This window comes from Stegostoma tigrinum, chromosome 7 (assembly GCF_030684315.1).
Source record: "Stegostoma tigrinum isolate sSteTig4 chromosome 7, sSteTig4.hap1, whole genome shotgun sequence".
Classification (NCBI taxonomy): domain Eukaryota; kingdom Metazoa; phylum Chordata; class Chondrichthyes; order Orectolobiformes; family Stegostomatidae; genus Stegostoma; species Stegostoma tigrinum.
This window is the reverse complement of record NC_081360.1, coordinates 38994317-39019533: the sequence shown is the minus strand read 5'-3', so window position 1 is coordinate 39019533 and position 25217 is coordinate 38994317. Positions and strand designations below refer to the sequence as shown.

Sequence of the window (25217 nt, the reverse complement as noted above, 5' to 3'; positions counted from 1 at the left end):
CCATCCACACTATCCCCATTTCCCTGCACTTGGCCCATATCCTTCTAAACCTTTCCTATCCGTGTATTCATCCAAATGCCTTTTAAATGTTGTTAATGTACCCACCTCTACCACTTCAGTTAGCAGCTCATCCTACATATGTACCACCCTCTCCGTTAAAAAAAGTTGGCCCTCAGGTTCCCACGCATTATTTCCCCACTTACCTTAAACTGACGCCCTCTTGTCCTTGATTCTCCAACCCTGAGAAGAAGACTGACTGCATTCACCCTATCCGTGCCGCTCATGATCTTATTCACTTCTATTAGATTCCTCCCTCAGTCTCCTAATTCTAAATAAAAAAGTCCTGGCTTGTCCAACCTATCCGTATAACTAAGTCCCTCGAGTCCTGGCAACATCCTTGTAAATTTCTTCTGCATTCTTTCCTATTTAATAACATCTTTCCTAGAGCAAGATGACCAAAACTGAACAAATACTCCAAGTGCGGCCTCACCAATGTCCTGTACAACTGCAACACAACTTCACAACTCTTATACTCAATGCTGTGGCTGATGAATGCAGTGTGCCAAAAGCCTCCTTCACTGCCCTGTCTACCTGTGACTCCACTTTCAGAGAACCATGCACCTGAACTTCCAGGTCCCTTTGTTCTGCTACATTCCTTAAGGCCATACCATTCACCATGACACTCCTACCTTGATTTGACTTCCCAAAATGCAACACCTCACACTTATCTATATTAAACTCCATTTGCAATTTCTTGGCCCACTTCCCCAGCTGATCAAGATCACACTGCAATTTCTGTAACCTCACTGTCCACGATACTACCTATTTTAGTGTTGTCTGCAAACTTACTAATCATCCCTTGTACATTTTCATCCAAATCATTGACATAGATAACAAACAGCGACGACCCAGCAATGGCCCCTGAGGCACAGCACAATTCACAGGCCTCTAGTCTGACAAACATCTTTCCACTTTTACTCTCTGCTTCCTACCATCAAGCCAATTATGTATCCAATTTGCCAGCCCTCCCTGGATTCCATGTGATCTAACCTTTCAGAACAGCCTACTATGTGGGACCTTATCAAAGGCCTTAGTGAAATCCATTTGACTATGTCTGCTGCCCTGCCCCCATTAGCCTTCCTGGTCACTTCATCAAACAACTCTAACAAAATTGTGAGGCATAATCTCCCACGCACGAAGCCATGTTGACTACTCCTAATCAAACCCTGTCTTTCCAAATGCGTGTATAGCTTATCCCTCAGGATCTTCTCAAGTAACATACCTACGACAGATGTTAAGTTTATTAGTCTGTAATTCTCAGGTTTTCTTCGCAGCCCACCTTGAATAAGGGTACAACTTTCGCTACCTTCCAGTTTTCTGGGGACCTCACCCATGGCTAACGAGGATGCAAATATATCAGCCAGGGCCCCCAAAATTTCTTCTCTAGATTCCTGCAGAGTCCTTGGATATATCTGGTCAAGACCAGATTTATCCGTCTACATACATTCTAATGCTTCCAGCACCATCTCTACTGTGATTTGGACTGTCCCCAAAATATCCACACTAACTTCCCCAAGTTCCCAAGTCTTCATGTCTTTCTTCACTGTAAACGAAGAGGAGAAATATTCATTGAGGACATCAGGCATCTCCTGTGGTTCCACACATACATGTCTACTTTGGTCCTCGAGGGGTCCTATTCTGTCTCTATTATTCTTTTTCCTTTAATAAACGTAAAGAATCCCTTTGGATTCAGCCTAATCTTGTCAGCCAAAAATCTGTACTGTGAATGTTAAAGAGAATATGTATAAGTAGCAGCAAGTGGTGTAGATGCTCTGAACAAAACAACAAGCCACTATAGATCAGATATTTGTTAAGCTGAAATAGAAATCTGTTTACCTGTAACATTTGCCCTGAATTGGACAAACCTGGCAGTTATTGCATGGAATACCAAGGTGTCTGTCAAGTCTTTCTCTTTCTGCGGCCAGAAGTTTTGTGGAGTTTCGAAATTCTTCTTGCAGGAGAGAATGTGGTGCAAATTCCTCTCTGCAGAGAGGGCATTTTACAATGGTTTCATTCTCAGTCTTTGCCTGGTGTTCTGCCCAAATTTTCATGCATCTGATATGGACACTGTTACCACAGCTATACCTGTTATTAACAGAAAACAAATTGTCACTATCGCTGTATGCATTATCAACTGAGTTAAGTATCATGTAGGTGATCATAAACATGGAAATTCAAAAAAATCTACTTTATAAAACATGCTCTCTACAATATTAACATTGGGCTTTTCTTTTTATATTTTTTAATTAGCTGATAAGATGATGCCAACATTTTGTTTCCAGAGTGGGATTTTAATGTCTATGTTGTTGAAAGTGTTAAATCAAACTTGTAATAAGGTACATTAAACGTGAAAAGGCGAACATTGCAGTTTAAACATCATTATCAAACAGCTACTATCCAAACAGTTAACATCATTCCATTCCCTCCCAAGAAAGGGAAACTGAATTTTGTACTCCTGTTGCTCCATGAAAAACATATAGCAAGCAAATTCAAAGGGATTTTGGAAGACATTTTTCATTAAGTAGGAAATTTAAAAATCAGTCATAATTTGCCTATATTTGTCATATTCATCTACATAATGTTTCACATTAAAATAATAAAACAGTATCTAACAAAGATTATGAGGTAAAAGGTATATTTTTCATTTTAAAGACACTGCTTTTACAGTTCACTAATAAGCTTTGTAACTACAATAGTGCCATCTTATGGGTGTCATTGATTACTGCTAGTATACTCTAATCTTTACTGTTTACCTCAGTGGTGGCAGGTGGGATGTGAGAGAGTGAGATGGTAGGGGGCTTGGAACATGTGTTCTTGTGCTGAGAATTTATGTAAAATATTAGACGTGCATGGCCTCTTAGCTGGATGGGTGTCCATCATTTTAGAGTTTGCCATAGATTCGCAATTTTCACATTTTCCACAGAATGTTAAAGTTTGAATACATAGTGAAATCAGCAAGGATCAAATCATAGAATCATAGAATCCCTACTGTATGAAAGCTGGCCATTTGCCATTGAGTTTGCACTGAGCCTCCAACTAGCAAATTACCTAGACCTACTCTCCATACCCAATCCCTGTAACTCTGGCCATGGGAGTTGCAATCTATATAACTTACACATCCCTCGACACTAGAAGCAATTTGCCATGGCTAATCCACGTAACCATCTTTCGACAAATTACAGAACACCAACAATGTTTAAAGAAAAAGCTGGAGGAGATGATGCGAATCAGTAAGATGTGGTTAGACTTTAAAAATTTCTAAGTTAAAGGAGAAAGGAAAGACTACAGGATATAGTCAATTTCGACTTTGCCCCTTAAAAATATCAACATAGATGATAAATTAGTAAAATTAGCAACTCCTAGACACTGATGCAGTCCATGTTCAAATGCACCAAGATCAGGACCAACATCCATTTTGGGCTGACAAGTGGCAAGTAATATTCGTACCAACACAAATGCCAGGCAATGACCATCTCCAATAAGAGACAATCTATTGCTTTTGATATTCAATGGTGTTACCATCACTGAATTCACCAACTATCAATATCTTTGCAGTTACGATTCATAAGAAACTCAACTGAATTCACCTCATAAATACAGTGGCTACAAAAGCAATTCATAGGCTAGAAATGCTGTGACAAGTAACTCACCACCCGATCCCCCAATGCCTGTCCATCATCTATCAGGTACAAGGCAGGAGAGTGAAGGAATGCTCTTCACTTGGCTGGATAGGTGCAACACCAACAACACTCAAGATGCTTGACACCATCCAGGTCAAAGCAGCTTGCTTGACTGGCACCATAACCAGAAGAATCTACTCTTCCACCACTGATGCTCAGGTTCAGCAAAGTATATGATCTACTAGAGGCACTGCAGGAATTCGTCCAACATCTTCAGACAGCACCTTCCAAACACATGGCCATTTGCTTTTAGAAGTATGAGGACAGCAGATACATGGGAACACCACCACCTGTAAATTGTCCAAGATACTCACCATCCTGACTTGGAATTATATTGCTGTCACTTGCTCAAAATCCTGAAATTCTCTCCCTAAGGGCATTGTGGATCAACCACAATATGTGGACTGCAGTAATTCAAGAAGGCAGCTGACTACTACCTATTCAAGGGAAACTGGGGATGGACAACAGATGCTGGCCAGCCAGCAATGACCACATCCCATGAATGAATAAATATAAACTCATCACTCTATGGGTCATTTCTGATATCAGCTTTGCACTATGCATATCACTACCCACTTTCTAGGGTGATATCAAAATATTTTAATTTTAAGGGTATTGCACGTCAAAATTTAACACAGAAAAGTGGCTGAGCAAGTCCTGAGTGATTAAAGCCACATTCTTCAGTGTTAGCTCCTGATCTCTATAAAGTAAACAGCTGAAATCAGATATACTGTCATCAATTCTTTCACAACAGTCTTGATATGGCTTCAGTTGCATCATGATGCACTACTTCAGTTGAGTCATTTGACAGAACGCAATTCAGGATTCTGATTACTGCTTAATTCTGTAGTGTGGTATCATCATGGAGGCCCTCAAAAAAAGCAGCCAATCACATCAAGAAGACTAGTAAAGGAAGTCAGAAAAAGAGAGCCAAGCCATATCGAGAGATCTGTTATCATTCTTATGGGAACATGTTGATGCAGTCGAGGCAATAGCAAGAGGTAGACCAGCTAGTGGGAAGGATTTTCCTGGGAAGGAGCCAAGGGATCAGTTAAAGTGTGTTTGCTTTAACGCAAGGAGTATCAGGAATAAAAGTGATGAACTTAGAGCATGGATCAGTACCTGGTGCTATGATGTTGTGGCCGTAACAGAGACATGGGTTTCTCAGGGGCAGGAATGGTTGCTGGATGTTCCAGGGTTTAGAGCATTTAAAAAGAATAGGGAGGGGGGAAAAAGAGGAGGGGGTGTAGCACTACTAATCAGAGAGGGTATCACAGCTACAGAAGTTTCCATTGTCGAGGAAGATCTGCCTACCGAGTCAGTATGGGTGGAAATTAGGAACAGCAAGGGAGTAGTCACCTCGTTAGGGGTTTACTACAGGCCCCCCAATAGCAGCAGGGAGATTGAAGAAAGCATAGGTTGGCAGATTTTGGAAAAGTGTGGACGTTGTAGGGTTGTTGTAATGGGTGGCTTTAACTTTCCCAATATTGATTGGAACCTCCTTCGAGCAGAAGATTTGAATGGAGCTGTTTTTGTAAGGTGTGTACAGGAGGGTTTCCTAACTCAGTACGTTGACAGGCCGACGAGGGGAGAGGCCATTCTAGACTTGGTGCTCGGAAACGAGCCGGGGCAGGTATCAGGTCTTGTGCTGAGAGAGCATTTTGGTGATAGTGAACATAACTGCCTCACATTCTACATAGCTATGGAGAAGGAGAGGATTAGGCAAAATGGGAGGATATTTAATTGGGGAAGAGGAAACTATGATACGATTAGACATGAGTTAGGAAGCATGGACTGGGAGCAATTGTTTCATGGTAAAGGCACTATAGACATGTGGAGACTGTTTAAGGAACAGTTGTTGCGAGTGATGAATAAATATGTCCCTCTGAGACAGGCAAGAAGGGGCAAGATAAAGGAACCTTGGATGACAAGAGCGGTGGAGCTTCTCGTCAAAAGGAAGAAGGTAGCTTACATAAGGTAGAGGAAGCTAGGGTCAAGCTCAGCTAGAGAGGATTACAGGCAGGCGAGGAAGGAGCTCAAAAATGGTCTGAGGAGAGCCAGGAGGGGGCACGAGAAAGGCTTGGCAGAATGGATTAGGGAGAACACAAAGGCATTTTACACTTATGTGAGGAATAAGAGAATGGTCAAAGAAAGAGTAGGGACGATCAGGGATAGCATAGGGAACTTGTGTGTGGAGTCTGAGGAGGTAGGGGAAGCCCTAAATGAGTATTTTGCTTCTGTCTTTACGAAAGAAACAAACTTTGTAGTGAATGAAACCTTTGAAGAACAGGTGTGCATGCTGGAATGGATAGAGATAGAGGAAGCTGATGTGCTGAAAATTTTGTCAAACATTAAGATTGACAAGTCGCCAGGCCCGGAGCAGATTTGTCCTCGGCTGCTTTGGGAAATGAGAAATGCAATTGCTTCGCCACTTGCGAAGATCTTTGCATCCTCACTCTCCACTGGAGTCGTACCGGAGGACTGGAGAGAGGCAAATGTAATTTCTCTCTTCAAGAAAGGAAATAGGGAAATCCCCGGCAATTACAGACCAGTAAGTCTCACGTATGTCATCTGCAAGATATTAGAAAGGATTCTGAGGGATAGGATTTATGACCATCTGGAAGAGCATGGCTTGATTAAATGCAGTCAACACGGCTTTGTGAGGGGCAGGTCATGCCTCACAAACCTTATCGAGTTTTTTGAGGATGTGACTAGAAAAGTTGATGAGGGTCGAGCTGTGGATGTGGTGTATATGGACTTCAGCAAGGCGTTTGATAAGTTTCCCCATGGTAGGCTCATTCAGAAGGTCAGGAGGAATGGGATACAGGGAAACTTAGCTGTCTGAATACAGAACTGGCTGGCCAACAGAAGACAGCGAGTGGTAGTAGAAGGAAAATATTCTGCCTGGAAGTCAGTGGTGAGTGGTGTTCCACAGGGCTCTGTCCTTGGGCCTCTACTGTTTGTAATTTTTATTAATGACTTGGATGAGGGGATTGAAGGATGGGTCAGCAAGTTTGCGGACGACACGATGGTTGGAGGTGTCGTTGACAGTATAGAGGGCTGTTGTAGGCTGCAGCGGGACATTGACAGGATGCAGAGATGGGCTGAGAGGTGGCAGATGGAGTTCAACCTGGATAAATGCGAGGTGATGCATTTTGGAAGGTCGAATTTGAAAGCTGAGTACAGGATTAAGGATAGGATTCTTGGCAGTGTGGAGGAACAGAGGGATCTTGGTGTGCAGATACATAGATCCCTTAAAATGGCCACCCAAGTGGACAGGGTTGTTAAGAAAGCATATGGTGTTTTGGCTTTCATTAGCAGGGGGATTGAGTTTAAGAGTCGTGAGATCTTGTTGCAGCTCTATAAAACTTTGGTTAGACCGTACTTGGAATACTGCGTCCAGTTCTGGTTGCCCTATTATAGGAAAGATGTGGATGCTTTGGAGAGGGTTCAGAGGAGGTTTACCAGGATGCTGCCTGGACTGGAGGGCTTATCTTATGAAGAGAGGTTGACTGAGCTCGGACTTTTTTCATTGGAGAAAAGGAGGAGGAGAGGGGACCTAATTGAGGTATACAAGATAATGAGAGGCATAGATAGAGTTGATAGCCAGAGACTATTTCCCAGGGCAGAAATGGCTAGCACGAGGGGTCATAGTTTTAAGCTGGTTGGAGGCAAGTATAGAGGGGATGTCAGAGGCGGGTTCTTTACACAGAGAGTTGTGAGAGCATGGAATGCGTTGCTAGCAGCAGTTGTGGAAGCAAGGTCATTGGGGACATTTAAGAGACTGCTGGACATGCATATGGTCACAGAAATTTGAGGGTGCATACATGAGGATCAATGGTCGGTTCAACATCGTGGGCTGAAGGGCCTGTTCTGTGCTGTACTGTTCTATGTTCTATGTTAGGAGAGGGGCAAATCTTACATTTGCATTTTTAACCTAAATATTTCTTTAAATCACTGAGAATTAAAAATGATGCAGTCCCAGTAATTCTTCAGTCCATGGAGTTGAAGCTGATGAGTTTGATCAGTCGATTAGATATTTAAAGTGCAGATTTCTCCCAAATTGAAAGGTTTGTAATCAACAACTTTCACTGAGAACTTCCAGTACAGTAAATTAGAATATAATGATATGTTGAACAAATATAATAATACTTATTTATTCTGCAATTAATCCAAAACTGCTTTTACAATTCACTTTAAACATACAGATCCCCACACTGGCAGCGACTGCATCACATATCCTATGCATTGTGACACCCAAGTAAGAGTTGGCCATCTGCCACTGGCATTGCATATTGCATATTGCATATTGTGAGCAGCTAATTTAAAAAAAAAACTGAATTGATAGGGGGATTTATGGTCACATACAAACAAATGAAATAAGAGTAGTTTCAACTAATGTTATTTTTCATTAGAAGCTAAAATTAGAGGTCAAGTGTCTACTAATGTTTCATTGATAAAGTCACCCACTTTTTTTGTTGCTGTGTACAAAACTCTAATTTGTACTTCTTATGTTAAATAAGTATGCAGACCGTCTGAAACCAATGTGCAATTAATTATTAAAGCCAGCATTAACAAATAGAGAATACTCTGACTAGACATTCAAATTAAAATGTTAAAGTTCATACAAAGTAGTTATGTAAATATTATTTTCAGTTCCTCAGCCAGATGATCTTTCTTTCTATGTAAGCCCATACTTGAAACAGCAAGCTGCATGATTGTAGATGTAGCCAGCTGAGGTCAGTTTCAGCTTCTCTCATTGTCTACAATTACTGTGAGGGAAACTGGACACGAAATGTGACTTAGAACATGTCTTACTTTTTAACCAGAGATAGTAAGAGCTGCCGATACTGGAGTCAGAAATAACACAGTGTAGAGCTGGAGGAGCACAGCAGGCCAGGCAGCATCAGAGGAGCAGGAAAGCTGACGTTTCAGGTCAGGACTCTTCTTCAGAAATAGGGCCCATTTCTGAAGAAGGATCCCGACCCGAAATGTCAACTTTCCTGCTCCTCTGATGCTGCTTGGCCTGCTGTGCTTCTTCAGCTCCACACTGTGTTTGCTCTTATTTTTTAACCATTTATTTCAATGAGAGTTTGCTGAGATCAACTGTAGTGTTTCTACTGCACTACCTCTGAACAGCACAGCCAGTTCCCCAAAGACTTGCAATTGTACCTAGGACATTCTTAGATTACATGGATTAATGGTTTTACTCACAAGCTATTTGTGAATTAATTTCTTAAATCTCCTATTTATTTTAGAGCCATGCAAAATGACATGGTGAAGGAGAAACACAAAAGAATAAATTGTTGTTCTATTCACCCAAAAGCTACCAATGCAAATATGGAAAAGAAAGGATTCATAAGCTCCTTAAAACTTTTGATAATTTTTAAAAAATAAGCCAATTTGAGAACTTAAAGTCACATGAAATTAACTATACTTATTTTAAACTCTGCTCTGCCATGATTTACGAAGTAAGCAAGAATATTCTTTAACATTTTCTACAAGTTCCAGTTCTGTACATTACGTCAAAATATGATGAACATTAATACATCCGTCCTCTGTGAAATTTGTTTTTTTTATTTATTAATGGCATGAGGGTGTCGCTGTCTAGACAGCATTTATTGCCCATCTCTGATTGTCCAGAGGGCAGTTAAGAGTCAACCACATTGCTGTGGGTCTGGAGTCACATGTAGCTCAGACCAAGTAAGGATGGCAATTTCCTTCCCTAAAGGACATAAGTGAATCAGGTGGATTTTTCCCGACAATCGGCAATGGATTCATGGTCATCATTACATTCTTAATTGCATATATTTTATTGAATCCAAATTCCACTATCTGCCATGGCGGGATTTGAAGCCAGGTCCCCAGTATATTATCTGGATCTCTGGATTAGCAGCACAGCAATAATACCACTGGGCCATAACACCAGCAATCTTAAATGTCTGAAATATAAGAAGCTGTTAAAATATTTAATATAACCCACAGGGTCCAAACAATACTTTGCAAGCTTTTTTGAAGTATTGTTTTCCCTTTCTCATTCCATTCCTCTGTTCAAGAATGTAATCTAAATTATAAGAACCACATGTCTGACCTGCAATATGTTACCGGTTGTTTCTTTTTCAATAGCTCTTCCTGACAAATGGGACAGACATCTTCTGGATCAATTTCCTTCTGACATACAGTACCAACCACTTCTTCATCCTTTTGCTTTTTCTTAGATTTGTCAAGGAGTGGCTGTGGTGGCTGCTCCACATGAAGACTGTCCAACAAGATTTCAATTTCTCGGTCCACAAGACCAAGTTGGAAAGAATCTGAAATGAGAAGAGACCCAAAAAGTGCATATTCACTCCAACACTTTCGAAACTATCTTAAAACTGTAATTACTTTTAAAGCAGCATTTATAATTAGACCTTGTACATGCAATTATAAAATCAATGCAATACGCTTACATTGTCAGATCACCATTTTATGTTAAGATAAAGCATAAATCTACAGTTAAATAATAAATTGAATCAATTGTTAAAATGGTTTATTATCCTTTCAATTAGTCTTCCCTCCTGACTTATGTTGAAGGACTGTCCTCCAGGTACTGGTTGGTTCCTTATATCCCACTTAACTTACAATTTTACACGTGAAATTGATATTGAGTGTTAGTAAGTTATTCAATGATATGTTGTATCATGACAGATCTTGACGCTTTGCTTGCAAAATGATTATTCAAACCGTCTTTCTAGCAGAATGATGAATATTGATTTGTTAATTTTTCCTTCCTAACCTAATTATTGTACTCAACTGTTCCAAAGTAGCTTAGTCCTGAAACTTATCATTTGTTTAGCTCTGCTACATAATGCAATTACCGAAGGAACAAATAGGGTATCTGTATGAACTTATTTTAAACTTCTTTTCATTTGTATTTTTTGTAAATTGCATGAAAAAGGGAATGCCACCAAGTAGCTTTCAATGGACTAAATCAATGCAATTTAGAACATTGGGCGATTAATTCAGGAGACCATAAAGGAGGTATCACAGTACAATGCAAGTTGTGATTTTCTTGTGTAGCTGGTAAACTGCAGAACCAAAAAGGAGGGGGAGTTTTCCAGCGAGTTGAAGGCATATTCTAGGTGCAAATGCTGGAGCATAGCATTCTATCAGGATCTTAATGCCATCTTGCCCTCTTGTGCCTCTTCCTGTGGAGTGTTGTTAGTCTAGTGGAGGAGGGATTGAGTGTTGTGGGATCGTAGTGGTGGTGACTAAAAAAAGCCAATAATTTAGCTTTTTAACAATGGATTCCTTCTTTCCCAGCAGCACATGGTTTTTATGCTATGTCTGCCCCAGCCAAGTGACTGAGGGAAGGACATAGTGGTAGCAGCCTGCTCAATGAAAACTAAGAAGCTCTGATCAGTTGTACTGAACTCTCCAGTCACGGTCATCAAGATACTAATGTTAGTAAAATCTTCAATCTATAACTGAAGAACTGAATTATTAAACTTACATTCATGACCACGTGGTAGTCTAAACTTCTTTAACAAAATCCTGATTGAAAAACAAAATCAATTAACATAAATCCAAAAATACGAAAATATCAAAGTAACTAGAGTCACTGTTTTAAAGTTGTATTCTCTTTCGTATTTTGAACATCTTAATTCCTCTATGGGGAATGATTTCAGGTATTCATTGCACCTAGTATTTTGCTCATCTGCCCACTATTCATGTGTGGGTCTTAATAACGAGTCTTGACATCTAACGACAGTGGGCAATACTTGCTCTGTGTGTGGGGGCCTTCTTGTGGTGCAGTGTTCAGTCCCTTCCCCATGACCAGGAGGCCCGGGTTCAAGTCCCACCTTCTTCAGAAGTGTGTAATAACGTCTCTGAAAGGGGTCGATTAGAAAAAGAGATTTTGTTTTTCATGATACTCAACTAGGAAGAGAAACGATGGCTAATTTAGCTTATATTAAACCCCGGGCACTGAGAGTAACCAAAGCATCCTATTCTGATCTCAGCTGAGATCAGCCATCTGAACAACAAAAAAAAACACACCTGGACATAAGAAATAGGGAATGAATTCCCCATATGGCCTTTTGTGCCTGCTCCAACATTCAATGTGATCTTGGCTGATCTTCTCTCTGAACTTCACTTTTCCACCTTATCCTCATATCCCTTGACTTCCCCGATGAACAAAAATGTCTAACTCAATTTTAAATATCCTCAATGCTGGAGCATGCACAACTCTGGGTATATCATTTCCAAAGATTCATGATCCTCTGACTGAAGACGTTACTGGCTATTGAACTATTCACTGAATAAACTTGCAAATGATGAGCAATATTTTCTCACACTTGATGATGTTTTCATGAAATGTATTAATTATATTTTGACAGCTTAGGTTTGTGAAAAGGGAATTGCAAAGGGAGTGTTCAGAATACTTCCCTTCATTGAATTGTCATTATGATCTAATTACTTAAGATATTTGATATGCTATGAGCTTGTGCAACAGAAACTCATCCCAAATATCACTCCCCCACCTTCAACAGCAGTGATTCAGATAACATCAGCTGCCTGACTAATGGCCTCTTTTTGAGAAAGAAGACTGCTTGATATCCTTTCCTTTTCTAAATGCAGATTGGGAGGTGCCTATGCTGGGAAAGTTCAGTAATGGCCAAATACATATCAGTATGCAATTAGAGCTGAATTTTCCTGGCTCAGTGACTTTTTAATTAACATCCAGGAAGTTGAAAATATGCTGATCAGCCACCTGTGCTGCTGACATCTGCTCAGCCCAAAATGGCAGATCTTCTTGTAGTAAAACCCAGCAGTGTTCATCCAGCTTCACACTTTATTATCTTGGATTCTCCAGTATCTGCAGTTCCCATTATCTCTGAAACAATTTTAACCTCACTGCGAAACCTCTTCCAGGGATGCCTAACCTGAAGAAGTTACCCTCCTCCCTCCAGACCAACCTCTCGGAATCTCTTTCCCACTGCAACTCTCTTGTAATCTCTTCAGCCTTGAAGCTGCTCGACCATGTCTTGAAGCAAACCAGGTACCACAGTCACATTCCTGTCCGTCTTACCTGGACTGACCTATATCCTCCCTACCTCCCCACCTATACTCTCCTCTCCACCTATCTTCTTTTCTCTCCATCTTCGGTCCACCTCCCCTCTCTCCCTATTTATTCCAGAACCCTCTCCCCATCCCCCTCTCTGATGAAGGGTCTAGGCCCGAAACGTCAGCTTTTGTGCTCCTGAGATGCTGCTTGGCCTGCTGTGTTCATCCAGCTTCACAATTTATTTCCTGGGTTCTCCATGAACCGGCAGTTCCCATTATCTCTATTGAAAGCACTTCAGCCTTTCATTTTATCTGCAATTATAATGCAAATGTGTGGAATTTATACAATTCTTTAAATTAAATAGTTTCAAATAAATATATATTCCTGGAGTTACAGTGAGAACCAATTGTGCTCTCTCAGCTTATTGAATTCTCCTAGAATATGATCTGAACTTGTGGCTTTCTTACCACTTCAAGTAAAACTGTTTGAATTAAAGGCAGACATACTTTCCATTCAACAAAGCAAACTCCAGAACAATGCCAAAATCTCAGTCAATTTTTCCCCAGGTAAGACAAAAGCAACTCTTAGCTACAGACATATTTCTTCTTCTTATCTTGTCACAGGATAGTAGAATGCTTGCATTTCAAGCTACAGTTGGCATGCCTAATATAGTTGAAGATTGTAATTAAATTCTTGAGTGACTATAACGATGGAAGTAATTTCTTTCACCTTTCAATAGTTAAAGTTAACCATGATTTTCCTCAAAATACCAATCCCACTGCCAGTAAGAGTTGAGCTTTTCTGAAGATGCTATGGGCAAATCCATTTGCCATTGTATTGAAGAACATTAAAAGCTAGACTCCTAACAGGCAGCTGAAATTATTATCTAAATTACAGCCAGCAGCTTAATCTACTATCTATTAAAAACTCGAAGTAGCAGTGATACTGGTATAACATTTCTTTTAGATGCTTTTGAAAACTGTTTTGTGAATCAAACACCATACAAAAAAATTAATTCACCAGCAGATATGTTTGCAGAGGTCCTTCTCTTTTAGAAATGTGGAACAGTTGCAGGTGTGAATGTTTCCTATATTCACCTTCCAGGAAACAGAAATAATTCAGATTAATGTACATCCATATTTCTGCACATATTCAAAACTATGTCTGTTCACATGTAGGTTTCACAAGTAGTTTTCTTTCTTTTTATTTCTGTAGGTGGAAATATCATTGTTACTGCCACCTGACTTTTATTGCTCAAGGAAAAATCTGAGAGTTATTTCTAAACAAAAAAAACTATGTTCTCTAATTAAACACATAATTTATTCTCCTTTATAGGTTCAATCACCAGTTTAGTGTCTAGACTACTTTTTCATATATATACAGTAGGTTTCCCAACTTCAACAGTTCTTATATACTTCAGACTTTAAAGATAGAACATAGGTACATACAGCACAGGAACAGGCTCTGTGTCCCACCATTCAGCACTATGTCGCTATTCTAAACTGATCCCATCTGCCTGCATATGGTCCATATCCCACTGAACCCTTACTTTATTTTATTTAACCTGATAGGATGACAAAGGGCAAGTCACTCTAACTTGCAGTAGTTGAGGTGAATAATGCAAATGAATTTGCAGGGAATCTTGATAATAACATGATCCCAGAAGGAATAAAGAGATTTGCCAATGAGATGAAATGAAGTAAGTTGAGGGGAGACTAGTCTGAAGCATAAATGGGGGGTCATGTTTGAGCTTTAACATCCTACTTAATACTTTCCAAGTTCTCTCTCTGCCAGTCCCAAGTCTTTGCAAATTCAAGGTCATTAATTTACTCCTATTTATAAAACACAAAGGACAAACATGTTAAGTACTCCAAAACGATAAAAAAAGTTCCAATTAAATTCACTCACTGTGAAGGGTGATACTCACTTCACAGATGTAACGCACTAAATAAAACAGAATTCTTTACCAGCTGGCAGCATGGATGGGCTCTCTTCATTAAATCTGTCCAATGTTTATTCTAATAACTGCATTTGATTGGTTGCCCTCATCTGAATCATTTCAACAATTGGTCAGCACTGTATACGCAATGGCAAACAACTCACCGGAGACAGAAGGGATGGCAAATCTGAGGAGGTGAGCTGAAAATCATCATATAATGTGTAGAATGTGTAGAAGTAGGCAAAATTCCAAATAACAAGGTCATAGGAGAGGCTGAAAGAGGATGCATTAAAGTCAGTGTCACAACTGTTTGCCAATTTTCTGTGCAGCATACAGAAGACCTGTATGCTCCACAGAAAATGTGGCAAACAGTTGTGACACTGACTTTAATGCATCCTCTTTCAGTCTCTCCTATGACCTTGTTATTTGGAATTTTGCCTACTTCTACACATTCTACACATTATATAATGATTTTCAGCTCAGCTCCTCAGATTTAAGTCCCAGTACCTTAACATTGGAAATGCACCTGCAAAGGCAAGGTATAATACTGAACCTTGAGAAAGGTTTTTGTGTTACTGGCATTGGTAAATATGGAAATTAAACCTTGCTTTTCTCCCTTTTCATATAAGTAATGAAATCAACAAATGACCAAAATATCAAAGCTGAGGAATACTGAAAAAATTCATCAGTAAAAATTAGATAAGGAATCAGTTCCAAATAAAATCAAAGCGTTATTAAATTTTGTGTACTTACTTTAAAATATTTAGATATACCTTCTTCTTTAAGAAGAAACCCAACTGGACCTAATTCTCTCAAAATGTATATTGTGGTGTTCAATGCCTGATCCTGATGCCAACTAACTAAATCAGTTGCAGTTCTTCTCAGTGGAACTGCTCGTGCCATGTCGAGAAGTCTCAGGTAACTTCCAGTGCCTGAAGAAAATCAAACAAACAGTGAACTAATACACCACATTCTCATAATATCAATGAATTCTTTTCAACTTAGAGCAAAGATTAATCAGAATAGTTTACTAAACTGTATTATCAAATTGTAATGGTTTATCCTCGAATGGTGGCATAAGTTTTACAAATTTCTAAGCTACTATTTGGAGTTTAAAGTTATGAGTCATTCCAAAAGTCTTCTTTTTACTTTTATACTGTCTTACATCTAAATGCAGAGTAGTGTAAGCTTGGAACATGCCTCTTGTAGCATGCTAACATGAATCACTGACATTTTTTTGTTTCAAGAGGGCCACTACCATCCCAGTACCTAAGAATGCACATACAACATGCCTTAATAATTACGGCTCAGTGGCTCTGTTAAGAAATCATGAGGTGTTTTATTTTGTAATAAGGTAAATATGCAGAATAGCAGTTGTGATCAGGTTTATTAAATTCAATTTGGGTAAATTATCTGATTGTCCAAAACATTTTTACCCTCTTGTTCTATGAAAGTTTGTTAGCATTTTGAATCTGGTCCAATTTAAAGACTTGTTCCTTGTATAAAATCTCAATACTCTATGCCTTTGAAACTGTAATAGTTGCTCTCAAGAGATGTGTAAATAAACCTATAGAGCCAATGTGTCAAGATCATAGACATTGCATTATTTTCAATGGCATATAGTATACTTCATGAGCATACAGCAGTCAAACTTAACCAAAAATACTACATCCCTCAAGTCTCTGATTCTAACCATTATATAAAAGCTGAGCCCCGACTTTAAATTCATTTTTACATGAACATCTGCTGTGATGGTTTCACTAGTCTACCAGGATGTGATCTTAGGTTCTGTGGAAAAGATCAAGGAATTTGAATCCACTGTGTGGCTCTTGGACTGTGCTGGGTAAATGGGCAGAAAGGAAACACACATATAACTTCTGTTTTGCAATCAGGCCATCATTCAGACCTACCAATGAATGCAGTATCTTTGATCTGTTAATTACTGCATAGACTGTGTAGAAGGTTGCTTCCCTGCAGAAACCAGTGCATGTCTGTTTCACCAATCTGTATCACTTTCAGTTTGATTAATGCAGGACCATGAATGTAGGGCTCGTTCTACCATAGATTTATAGAGACGTACAGCACGAAAACAGATCCTTTGGTCAAACTTGTCCATGCTCACCAGGTACCCTAAATTAATTCAGTCCCATTTGCCAGCATTTGGCCCACATCGCTCAAAACATTTCCTATTCATATATCCAATCAGGTGCCTTTTAAATGGTGTGATTGTACTAGCATCCACCATTTCCTCTGGCAGTTCATTCTAGTTCATGCACTACCCTCTGTGTGAGAAAAGTTGTTCCTTAGGTCCTTTCAAATCTTTCTCCACTCACTTTAAATATAAGACCTCGCATCTTGGCTTGCCCTAGCCTGGGGATAAGATCATGGCTATTCACCCTATCCATGCCTCTCATGATTAAATAAAACTCGAGGGTCACTCCCCACCTCTGACGCTCCAGGGAAAATGGTCCCAGCCTATTAAACCTCTCCGTTTAGCTCAAACTGTTTAACCCTGGCAACCCCCTCATAAATCTTTTCTGAATGCTTTCAAGTTTAACAATATCTTTCCTATAGCAGGGATATCAGGATTGAATGCAGTATTCCAAAAGTGACCTAACCAACGTCCTATACATCAGCATGACCTCTCAACTCCTATGCTCACTAACCAATAAAGGCAAGCACAACATATGCCTTCTTACTACCCTGTCTACCAATGACTCCATTTTCAAAGAACTGTGAATGTGCACTCCAAAGTCCCTTTGTTTGGCAACAATCCCCAGGACCACACCACTAAGTGTATAAGCCTGCCCTGATTTGCCCTACCACAATGTAGCATGTCACTTTTATTTAGATTAAACTCCATCTGCCACTCCTCAGCCCATCAGCCCATCTGATCAAGGTCCCGTTGTACTTGAGGTAACCTTCTTCGCTGTTCACTACACCACGAATTTTGGTGTCATCGGCAAACTTACTGACTATTCCTCCTATATTCACATCCAAGTTATTTACATAAATGACAAAAAGCAGTGGACCAAGCACTGATCCTTGTGGCACACTGCTGGTCATTGGCCTCCAGTCTGAAAAGCAACCTTCCACCGCCACCCTCCATCTCTTACCTTCATCTAAATTCTGTATCAAAATGGTTAGTTCTCCCTGTATTCCATGTGATCTAACCACTTTTCCAAAATGAGCTTGATCTTGAATTGAAACTCACTTATATGTTGCAGGTCTGTGGTAGATTGTATGCTTTGTGACATTTGTCATAGCAATACATATACTCTTTTATTTGTACCTTTTCCTAAATTTTGTACCGTTGTCATCTCGTCCTTGTGGCATTGTTCAATTCAGGCAGTCAAATGGGAATTAGACTGTTATTTGTAAAGGAACAATATGCAAGGTGATAGGGAGAAGGCATTTAGTGCAATACTCAGTGTTAGTGTTACCTGATGGGTTGGCCTCCTTCTGTGCTCGAATATTCCTGTCAAATTCCAAGATTCTGTGTCAGTGTATATGGAACAGCAGTGAGTTGATTTCTTAGTCTTTTTTCTGCATGATGTATGGCGTCATAGAGATATACAGCATGGAATCAGACCCTTCGATCCAACACGTCCATGCCGACCAGATATCCTATATAAATCTAGTCCCATTTGCCAGCATTTGGCCCATATCCCTCTAAATTCTTCCTATTCATACACTGATCCAGATGCCTTTTAAATGTCGTAATTGTACCAGCCTCCACCACTTTCTCTGGCAGTTCATTTCATATACGCACCACCCTCTGTGTGAAAAAAATTGCTCCTTGGGTCTCTTTTATATCTTTCCCCTCTCACCTTAAGTGTTTGCTCTCTAGCTTTGGACTCCCCAACCCAGGGAAAAGCCCTCACCTATTTACACTCTTCTTGCCCTTCATGATATTATAAATCTCTATTAGGTCACCCCGCAGACTCTGACGCTCCAGGGAAAATAGCCCCAACCCCATTCAGCCTCTCCCTGTAGCTCAAACCCTCCAAACCTGACAACATAATTGCTTTTTTATCTTTAGGTGATGAGTAACAGCTTGATATAATCTTTTCCAATGTGTTTGAGAGCTTGGATCACCATGCAGAATATTTTGTTCTGATTCAACATATGAGGCACTCTGACGTGAGATATCCGGGGTGCAAATGTTGCTGTATGTTAAGTCTCAGTGACTGTCAGAATGATCATTTTCTCATCATAAATAAATAAATCATCCACTGATGAAGTGTAATTCCTCTTGCAAGAGTAGAATTATGTGGCATGTATGGTAGCCATCCTGTGATAAAGTAACCTTTTACATGAGAACAAGCTTTGTCAGACTTTTGTGGATCTCTAATTTTATTCTGTCACTGAGTTCCTGTCGGTTGAGTTGCAGTTGTTTTTGATGTAAAAGCTACAGCTCTTCAATGAAAAATACTTTTTATAAGGCGTTGATAGAGAGATAAATCTCTGCTGTTTTACTGAACACATTCTCTCTTTGCGTCAAATCTCAATAGTCTCAGGTTGAATAGCTCTACTCCTGGATGCATGTTTGCTAATTCCTTACAATTTAAAAGGTGGTTTGTCGTGAACATGCAAGTTTTTTAACATGGCTATGTAGCTGCAAAACATTTCTATCACAGTATGTATCTGTTCTGTCTCTGTCAGTAAGTTAGGAAACTACTTATTTCAAGCTTTTGTACCTGAAGAACACAACCTCCAGTCTTGTGAAAGACTGCATCTGCAGCAAAAGTAATAGGTAGTCCAAGCTCATAAAATGAGATGGTATCTCCACCTCTTCAATTTTCTTTCAGAAAAATCTTGACCTTCCTCCCAGAACCATGTACTATCCTGTTATAACAGCTGATACAATGATTCATTGATGATATATCCATGTTGGGCAAGAATTTTCCGAACTTGGTTTACCATATCCATGAATGCTTGGGGCTCATTCATATTTCACTGAAATGGAAACTTCTGGATTGCATTTGTCTTCTGTCGATCAATCCTAACACCGGACGTCTCCACAATGTGCCCAAGAAACTTGACACGGTCAGATGTACGACTTCACATTTGTGGTAGAGTGTATCAGTATCAGTGATAATGGGAACTGCAGATGCTGCAGAATCCAAGATAACAAAGTGTGGAGCTGGATGAACACAGCAGGCCAAGCAGCATCTCAGGAGCACAAAAGTTGACGTTTCGGGCCTAGACCCTTCATCAGAGAGGGAGATGGGGAGAGGGAACTGGAATAACTAGGGAGAGAAGTGGGGGGGGGAGGGGGGGGGACCGAAGATGGAGAGAAAAGAAGATAGGTAGAGAGGAGAGTATAGGTGAGGAGGTAGGGAGGGGATAGGTCAGTCCAGGGAAGACGGACAGGTCAAGGAGGCGGGATGAGGTGGTAGGTAGGAAATGGAGGCGCGGCTTGAGGTGGGATGAAGGGATGGGTGAGAGGAAGAACAGGTTAGGGAAGCGGAGACAGGCTGGGCTGGTTTTGGGATGCAGTGGGGGGAGGGGTCGAGCTGGGCTGGTTTTGGGATGCAGTGGGGGAAGGGGAGATTTTGAAGCTTGTGAAGTCCACATTGATACCATTGGGCTGCAGGGTTCCCAAGCGGAATATGAGTTACTGTTCTTGCAACCTTCGGGTGGCATCATTGTGGCACTGCAGGAGGCCCATGATGGACATGTCAGACGTGTCGTCTGAGGAATGGGAGGGGGAGTTAAAATGGTTCGCGACTGGGAGGTGCAGTTGTTTGTTGCGAACCGAGCCGACCCCACCACCCAAGCCATTTTTCCATCCCCACCCTTGACTGCCTTCCGGAGAGACCACTCTCTCTGCGAGTCCCTTGTCCGCTCCACACTCCCCTCTAACCCCACCACACCCAGCACCTTCCCCTGCAACCGCAGCAAGTGCTACACTTGCCCCCACACCTCCTCCCTCACCCCTATCCCAGGCCTCAAGTTGATTTTCCATATCAAGCAGATGTTCACCTGCACATCTGCCAATGTGGTATATTGTATCCATTGTACCCGGTGTGGCTTCCTCTACATTGGGGAAACCAAGCGGAGGCTTGTGAACCGGTTTGCAGAACACCTCCGCTCAGTTCGCAATAAACAACTGCACCTCCCAGTCGCGAACCATTTTAACTCCCCCTCCCATTCCTCAGACGACAAGTCCATCATGGGCCTCTTGCAGTCCCACAATGATGCCACCTGAAGGTTGCAGAAACAGCAACTCATATTCTGCTTGGGAACCCTGCAGCCCAATGGTATCAATGTGGACTTCACAAGCTTCAAAATATCCCCTTCCCCTACTGCATCCCAAAACCAGCCCAGCTCGACACCTCCCCCCACTGCATCCCAAAACCAGCCCAGCCTGTCTCCGCTTCCCTAACCTGTTCTTCCTCTCACCCATCCCTTCCTCCCACCTCAAGCCGCACCTCCATTTCCTACCTACCACCTCATCCCACCTCCTTGACCTGTCCGTCTTCCCTGGACTGACCTATCCCCTCCCTACCTCCTCACCTATACTCTCCTCTCTACCTATCTTCTTTTCTCTCCATCTTCGGTCCGCCTCCCCCTTTCTCCCTATTTATTCCAGTTCCCTCTCCCCATCCCCCTCTCTGATGAAGGGTCTAGACCCGAAATGTCAGCTTTTGTGCTCCTGAGTTGCTGCTTGGCCTGCTGTGTTCATCCAGCTCCACACTTTGTTATCTTGTGGTAGAGTGTAGGTCCTGTTATCTGTAGGCATTACAGCAAAGTTCATACACTACAGTCATGCTCTGTCTGAATGGATCCATGGATCAGGACATCATCCATGTGACATATGACTCTAACCAGACCTCCAGGGGGCTAGTCAGTGTTGTCTGGAAGATTCCTGGTGCTGATGTGATAACAGGAGTGAAATAATTCCATGGAGTCAGGTATTCTGTCACCTAGTCACCCTTATTTACAAGTGAAGAGTCCTTCATAGTGATCCAGCTCCCCCAGAGCTCGCTCTCGGAGTGAACCGGATGTCAGTCAGGGCTCTCTGATTGGGACTGTTAATATGTCCAATCAGGGAACTCATATTCTAGAAGAACCACCTGGCTAACCTTGTTACAATCACTACATCCTGCCCCCTCTAAGTCCAAGGCCATAGAGTCTCTATTTTCGAAGCTCCTCCTGAGGCATTTTAGCATTGGCTCAGGTTCCTCCAACTCTGCCTCTGATACAGGCAGAAATGTAATGCATAGTAGCTCACTTCTTATGCCCATAGTCTTGGAAGAAATTCATTGCCTTCTTCAGGAGGCAAAGGCGGTGATATCCACCATGTCCACCACAGATTCTGAGGTATCTTCAAAGCTTGACAGAGAGGGCAAAATGCTGCCAAGGAGCTAGGCAGGTTTTAGTCCCTCACCATTTGTAAGTTTGCAGCTTTCATATGGTCCATGTGCTTGTTCAGGGCCGTTGCACCTATGCTAACTTCATACCACACTGGACCAGCCTCTTACCAATGCAGGACCATTCCCATAGTTCCTATACCAAACCTTGTCCCCTGAAGTAAACTGTCTCTGTTGCTTAGAGGAGCCTTGTGTCCAGCTCCTGATGCAGCTTCGCCCTCCCAGGATGGGGAAGATCAGATTTAACCTGGTTCAGAATCTTCTCCCAATTAGCAACTCTGCTGGAGCTATCCCTGTAGTTGCATGGGGGGTGGTCCTATAATCAAATAGGAACCGGGCCAGTGTGGTTTCAACTGAAGCTGTAGGCTGTTTCTTTAAGCCTGCTATCAAAATTTGGACTGCTCTTTCTGCCACAATGATGGATGGTACGGAGCTGTCCTCATGTGTCAAATATCATTCAACACTAGGAAACATATAAATGCTGCTAAATGATGGCCCATTATCTATGAACAACACTTTCTGAAGTCTGTGTACTGCAAAAGATGCGTGCATTTTTTTCTATTGCCATCCCCATGTTTGACGAATGAACTCTATGCAAGCCAAGCCACTTTAAGCGGGTGTCCACAACAACTAAGAATATTAAGCTCATGAAAGGACCTGAATAGTCAGCACATAACCAAGTCCAGGGTTTATCCTGCTATTCCCATGGAAGTGGGGGAGCTGCCGATGGCAATTGCTGACCATTTTAGCATTCTGGGGACTGTCCCACCAACGCGGCTATTCAATGCTGGTTACCAGATATAACTTTTTGCTGAATCAGAGTCATTGTGTCGCACTGCATGGAAATGGAACCTTTGGTCCAACTAGTCCATGCCAAACATATTCCCAAACTAAATTAGCCTCACCTGCCTGCTTCTGGCCCAAATGACTCCAAGCCTTTCCTATTCATGTACATATCCAAATGTATTTTAAACATTGTAATTGTACCCAAATCCACCACTTGCCCAGGATCTTCATTTTGGAAACTCCTGGATGACCCTGATGGAGTTCAGTCTGTATCTGTTGGTGACCCGTGCTTGGGACATTCCCTTTTGCTCCCCATAATAATATGCCATCGTCAACTCTGATCTGGTCTCTCCAGGTCCAGAAAGGTTTCAGTTCTGGCTGTGATGGTACTTTGATTTCCTCCATCGCCACCAGCTGTTTCAGTTTTGCGAGGACTGGATCTTTGTGCGTCCAAAATTTGATATTGTCAGCTGTGACTCGAAGAGTGTCCAGAAAATTTAAAAGCAGAAAATAAAAACTCTTCCAGTGGTGATACCATCAATAGCATACCTGCCATTGGAGGCAGTTCATTGCATCCACAGTTGTTACTTGTTCTCCCATGTGGTGTTCTACCTTGTAATTATACATAGTTAGTAATAGATCCAAATGCTAAATCCGGCCTGAAGCTATGGGCAGTACTGCCATGTCCTCTTTAATTTGACCTAGCAGGGGTTTACGGTCCATTATGATTATAAATTTATGCCTGTAAGATATTGGTGGAACTTCCTGACTCCAAATATGTCCGCCAAATCTTCCTTCTCTATTGGGCATATTTAGGCTCTGCGTTAGCCAAACGTCTGGATGCACACACTATTGGCCACCTCTTCCTCTTCACTGGCCACTAAAAGATAATACTAACCCAATGTCAAACAGGGAGGCATCACATGTCAATACCAGATCTTGCTTGGGATCACAGTGTACCACCACCTTAGAGGATGATAGCTGTTCTTTCAGTTCCCTGAGAGTAATGGCTTGACTACATGACCATTTCCAAGGTTAATTTTTCTTTAAGAGTTGATGTGAAAGTGCCAGGATGGAAACCCTGTTATAATTCACCAGTCTAAGGAAAGACCTAAGTTTTGGTACAGACTTAGGAGCTGGGGCACCTTCGATCACACTCACTTTATCTTCCAATGGGTGTAATTTGGTCTTGTTGCCTCTGTAGCCCAAATAGGTCACTTGGGGCACCTGGAACATATATTTTTCCTTTCCAAGGTATACATCTGACTGGAAGAAATGTCCAAATTCTTCTTAGTGATTTTCTCTGTTATTAGCACATCATCTAAATAAATAGCAACCTGGGGTAGACCTTGTAAAATGTTCTCCATTGTCCAGAAAAATTGCACTGGCTGATAATATCCCAAATGGCAGTCTTGAATATAGACACAAACCCTTATGGGTATTAATTGTAGCGTACTTCTGATGATCCTCATCTAACCACAATTGTAAGTACGCATTGCTTATGGCCACCTTCATGAAGGGCAGCACCCCCCCATCAACTTTGTGTGTAAATCCTCTATACAAGGGACTGGGTATTATATATCTAGCTGTGAAAAGCAGTTTACACAAAGGTGAGCCAATCACCCAGCTTCACAATTTCTGCCTCTACTTTTGCCTGTAAGGCAAATGGCACTGGATAGGCCTTGCAGAATCATGTAAATGCTTCCTGGTTAACATGCAAGGTGGCTTTGGTTCCTTTGATAGTCCCTAGACCTTCCTGAAAAATGTTCAAGTATTTAATCAGCACTTCACTCAGGCAGCCATTTTCTAATCGAAAAATATTGAGCCAATCTAGGTGAATCTTTCTTAACTAATTCACCCGATCAAATTTGGGCCTGAACCTTTTCCTACAATCGGTGGTAACTGAACCAGATGCTTCTCATACAAGACTGGAACTGAAGTTGTACCCTTAATCTGTAAAGGTTTCCTGGCATAGATTCTCAGTTTGTCTGAGGTTTTACACAAACTTAAGGGTTGGAATCCAGAGTGAATTTTGGTAAAGACTGGTTCTGTGATCACTGAAATGGCCATGCTGGTATGAACCTCCATTAGAACTGGATGGCTATTTAACCAGGTGTTTATCTTGAACGGGTCTGATTTAGATATTGCTAAGCAATTTAACTGTTTCAAACCAGATATATATGGACTTTCCAGAGTAAGAGAACTCATTATTCAATTTAGGTTGTGGGACTTTTTTTGCTGTTGTGAGTCTGCATACCAGCAGCAATTTCAATGACTTGCTGGCTTGGATCCTGAAGAAAATGTTAACCATTTGGCCAAGGCTTGGC

The 25217-nt window shown here is 41.2% G+C and overlaps 1 protein-coding gene across 4 annotated transcripts in view; it reads right to left on the bottom strand.

The window, feature by feature from the left end:
- The window catches only part of zswim2 (zinc finger, SWIM-type containing 2), a 134308-nt gene that overhangs the window by 29252 nt on the left and 79839 nt on the right, over positions 1 to 25217 (bottom strand). For all 4 annotated transcript variants that reach the window (XM_048535293.2, XM_048535291.2, XM_048535290.2 and 1 more), the window contains exons 3-7: positions 15479 to 15657; positions 13807 to 13883; positions 11233 to 11273; positions 9832 to 10051; positions 1897 to 2145 (exon numbers count right to left, since the gene is read on the bottom strand). In XM_048535293.2, the coding sequence (XP_048391250.1) occupies positions 1897 to 2145; positions 9832 to 10051; positions 11233 to 11273; positions 13807 to 13883; positions 15479 to 15628 (737 nt within the window). In that variant the 5' untranslated portion in view covers positions 15629 to 15657. The remainder of the gene's footprint in view (positions 1 to 1896; positions 2146 to 9831; positions 10052 to 11232; positions 11274 to 13806; positions 13884 to 15478; positions 15658 to 25217) is intronic.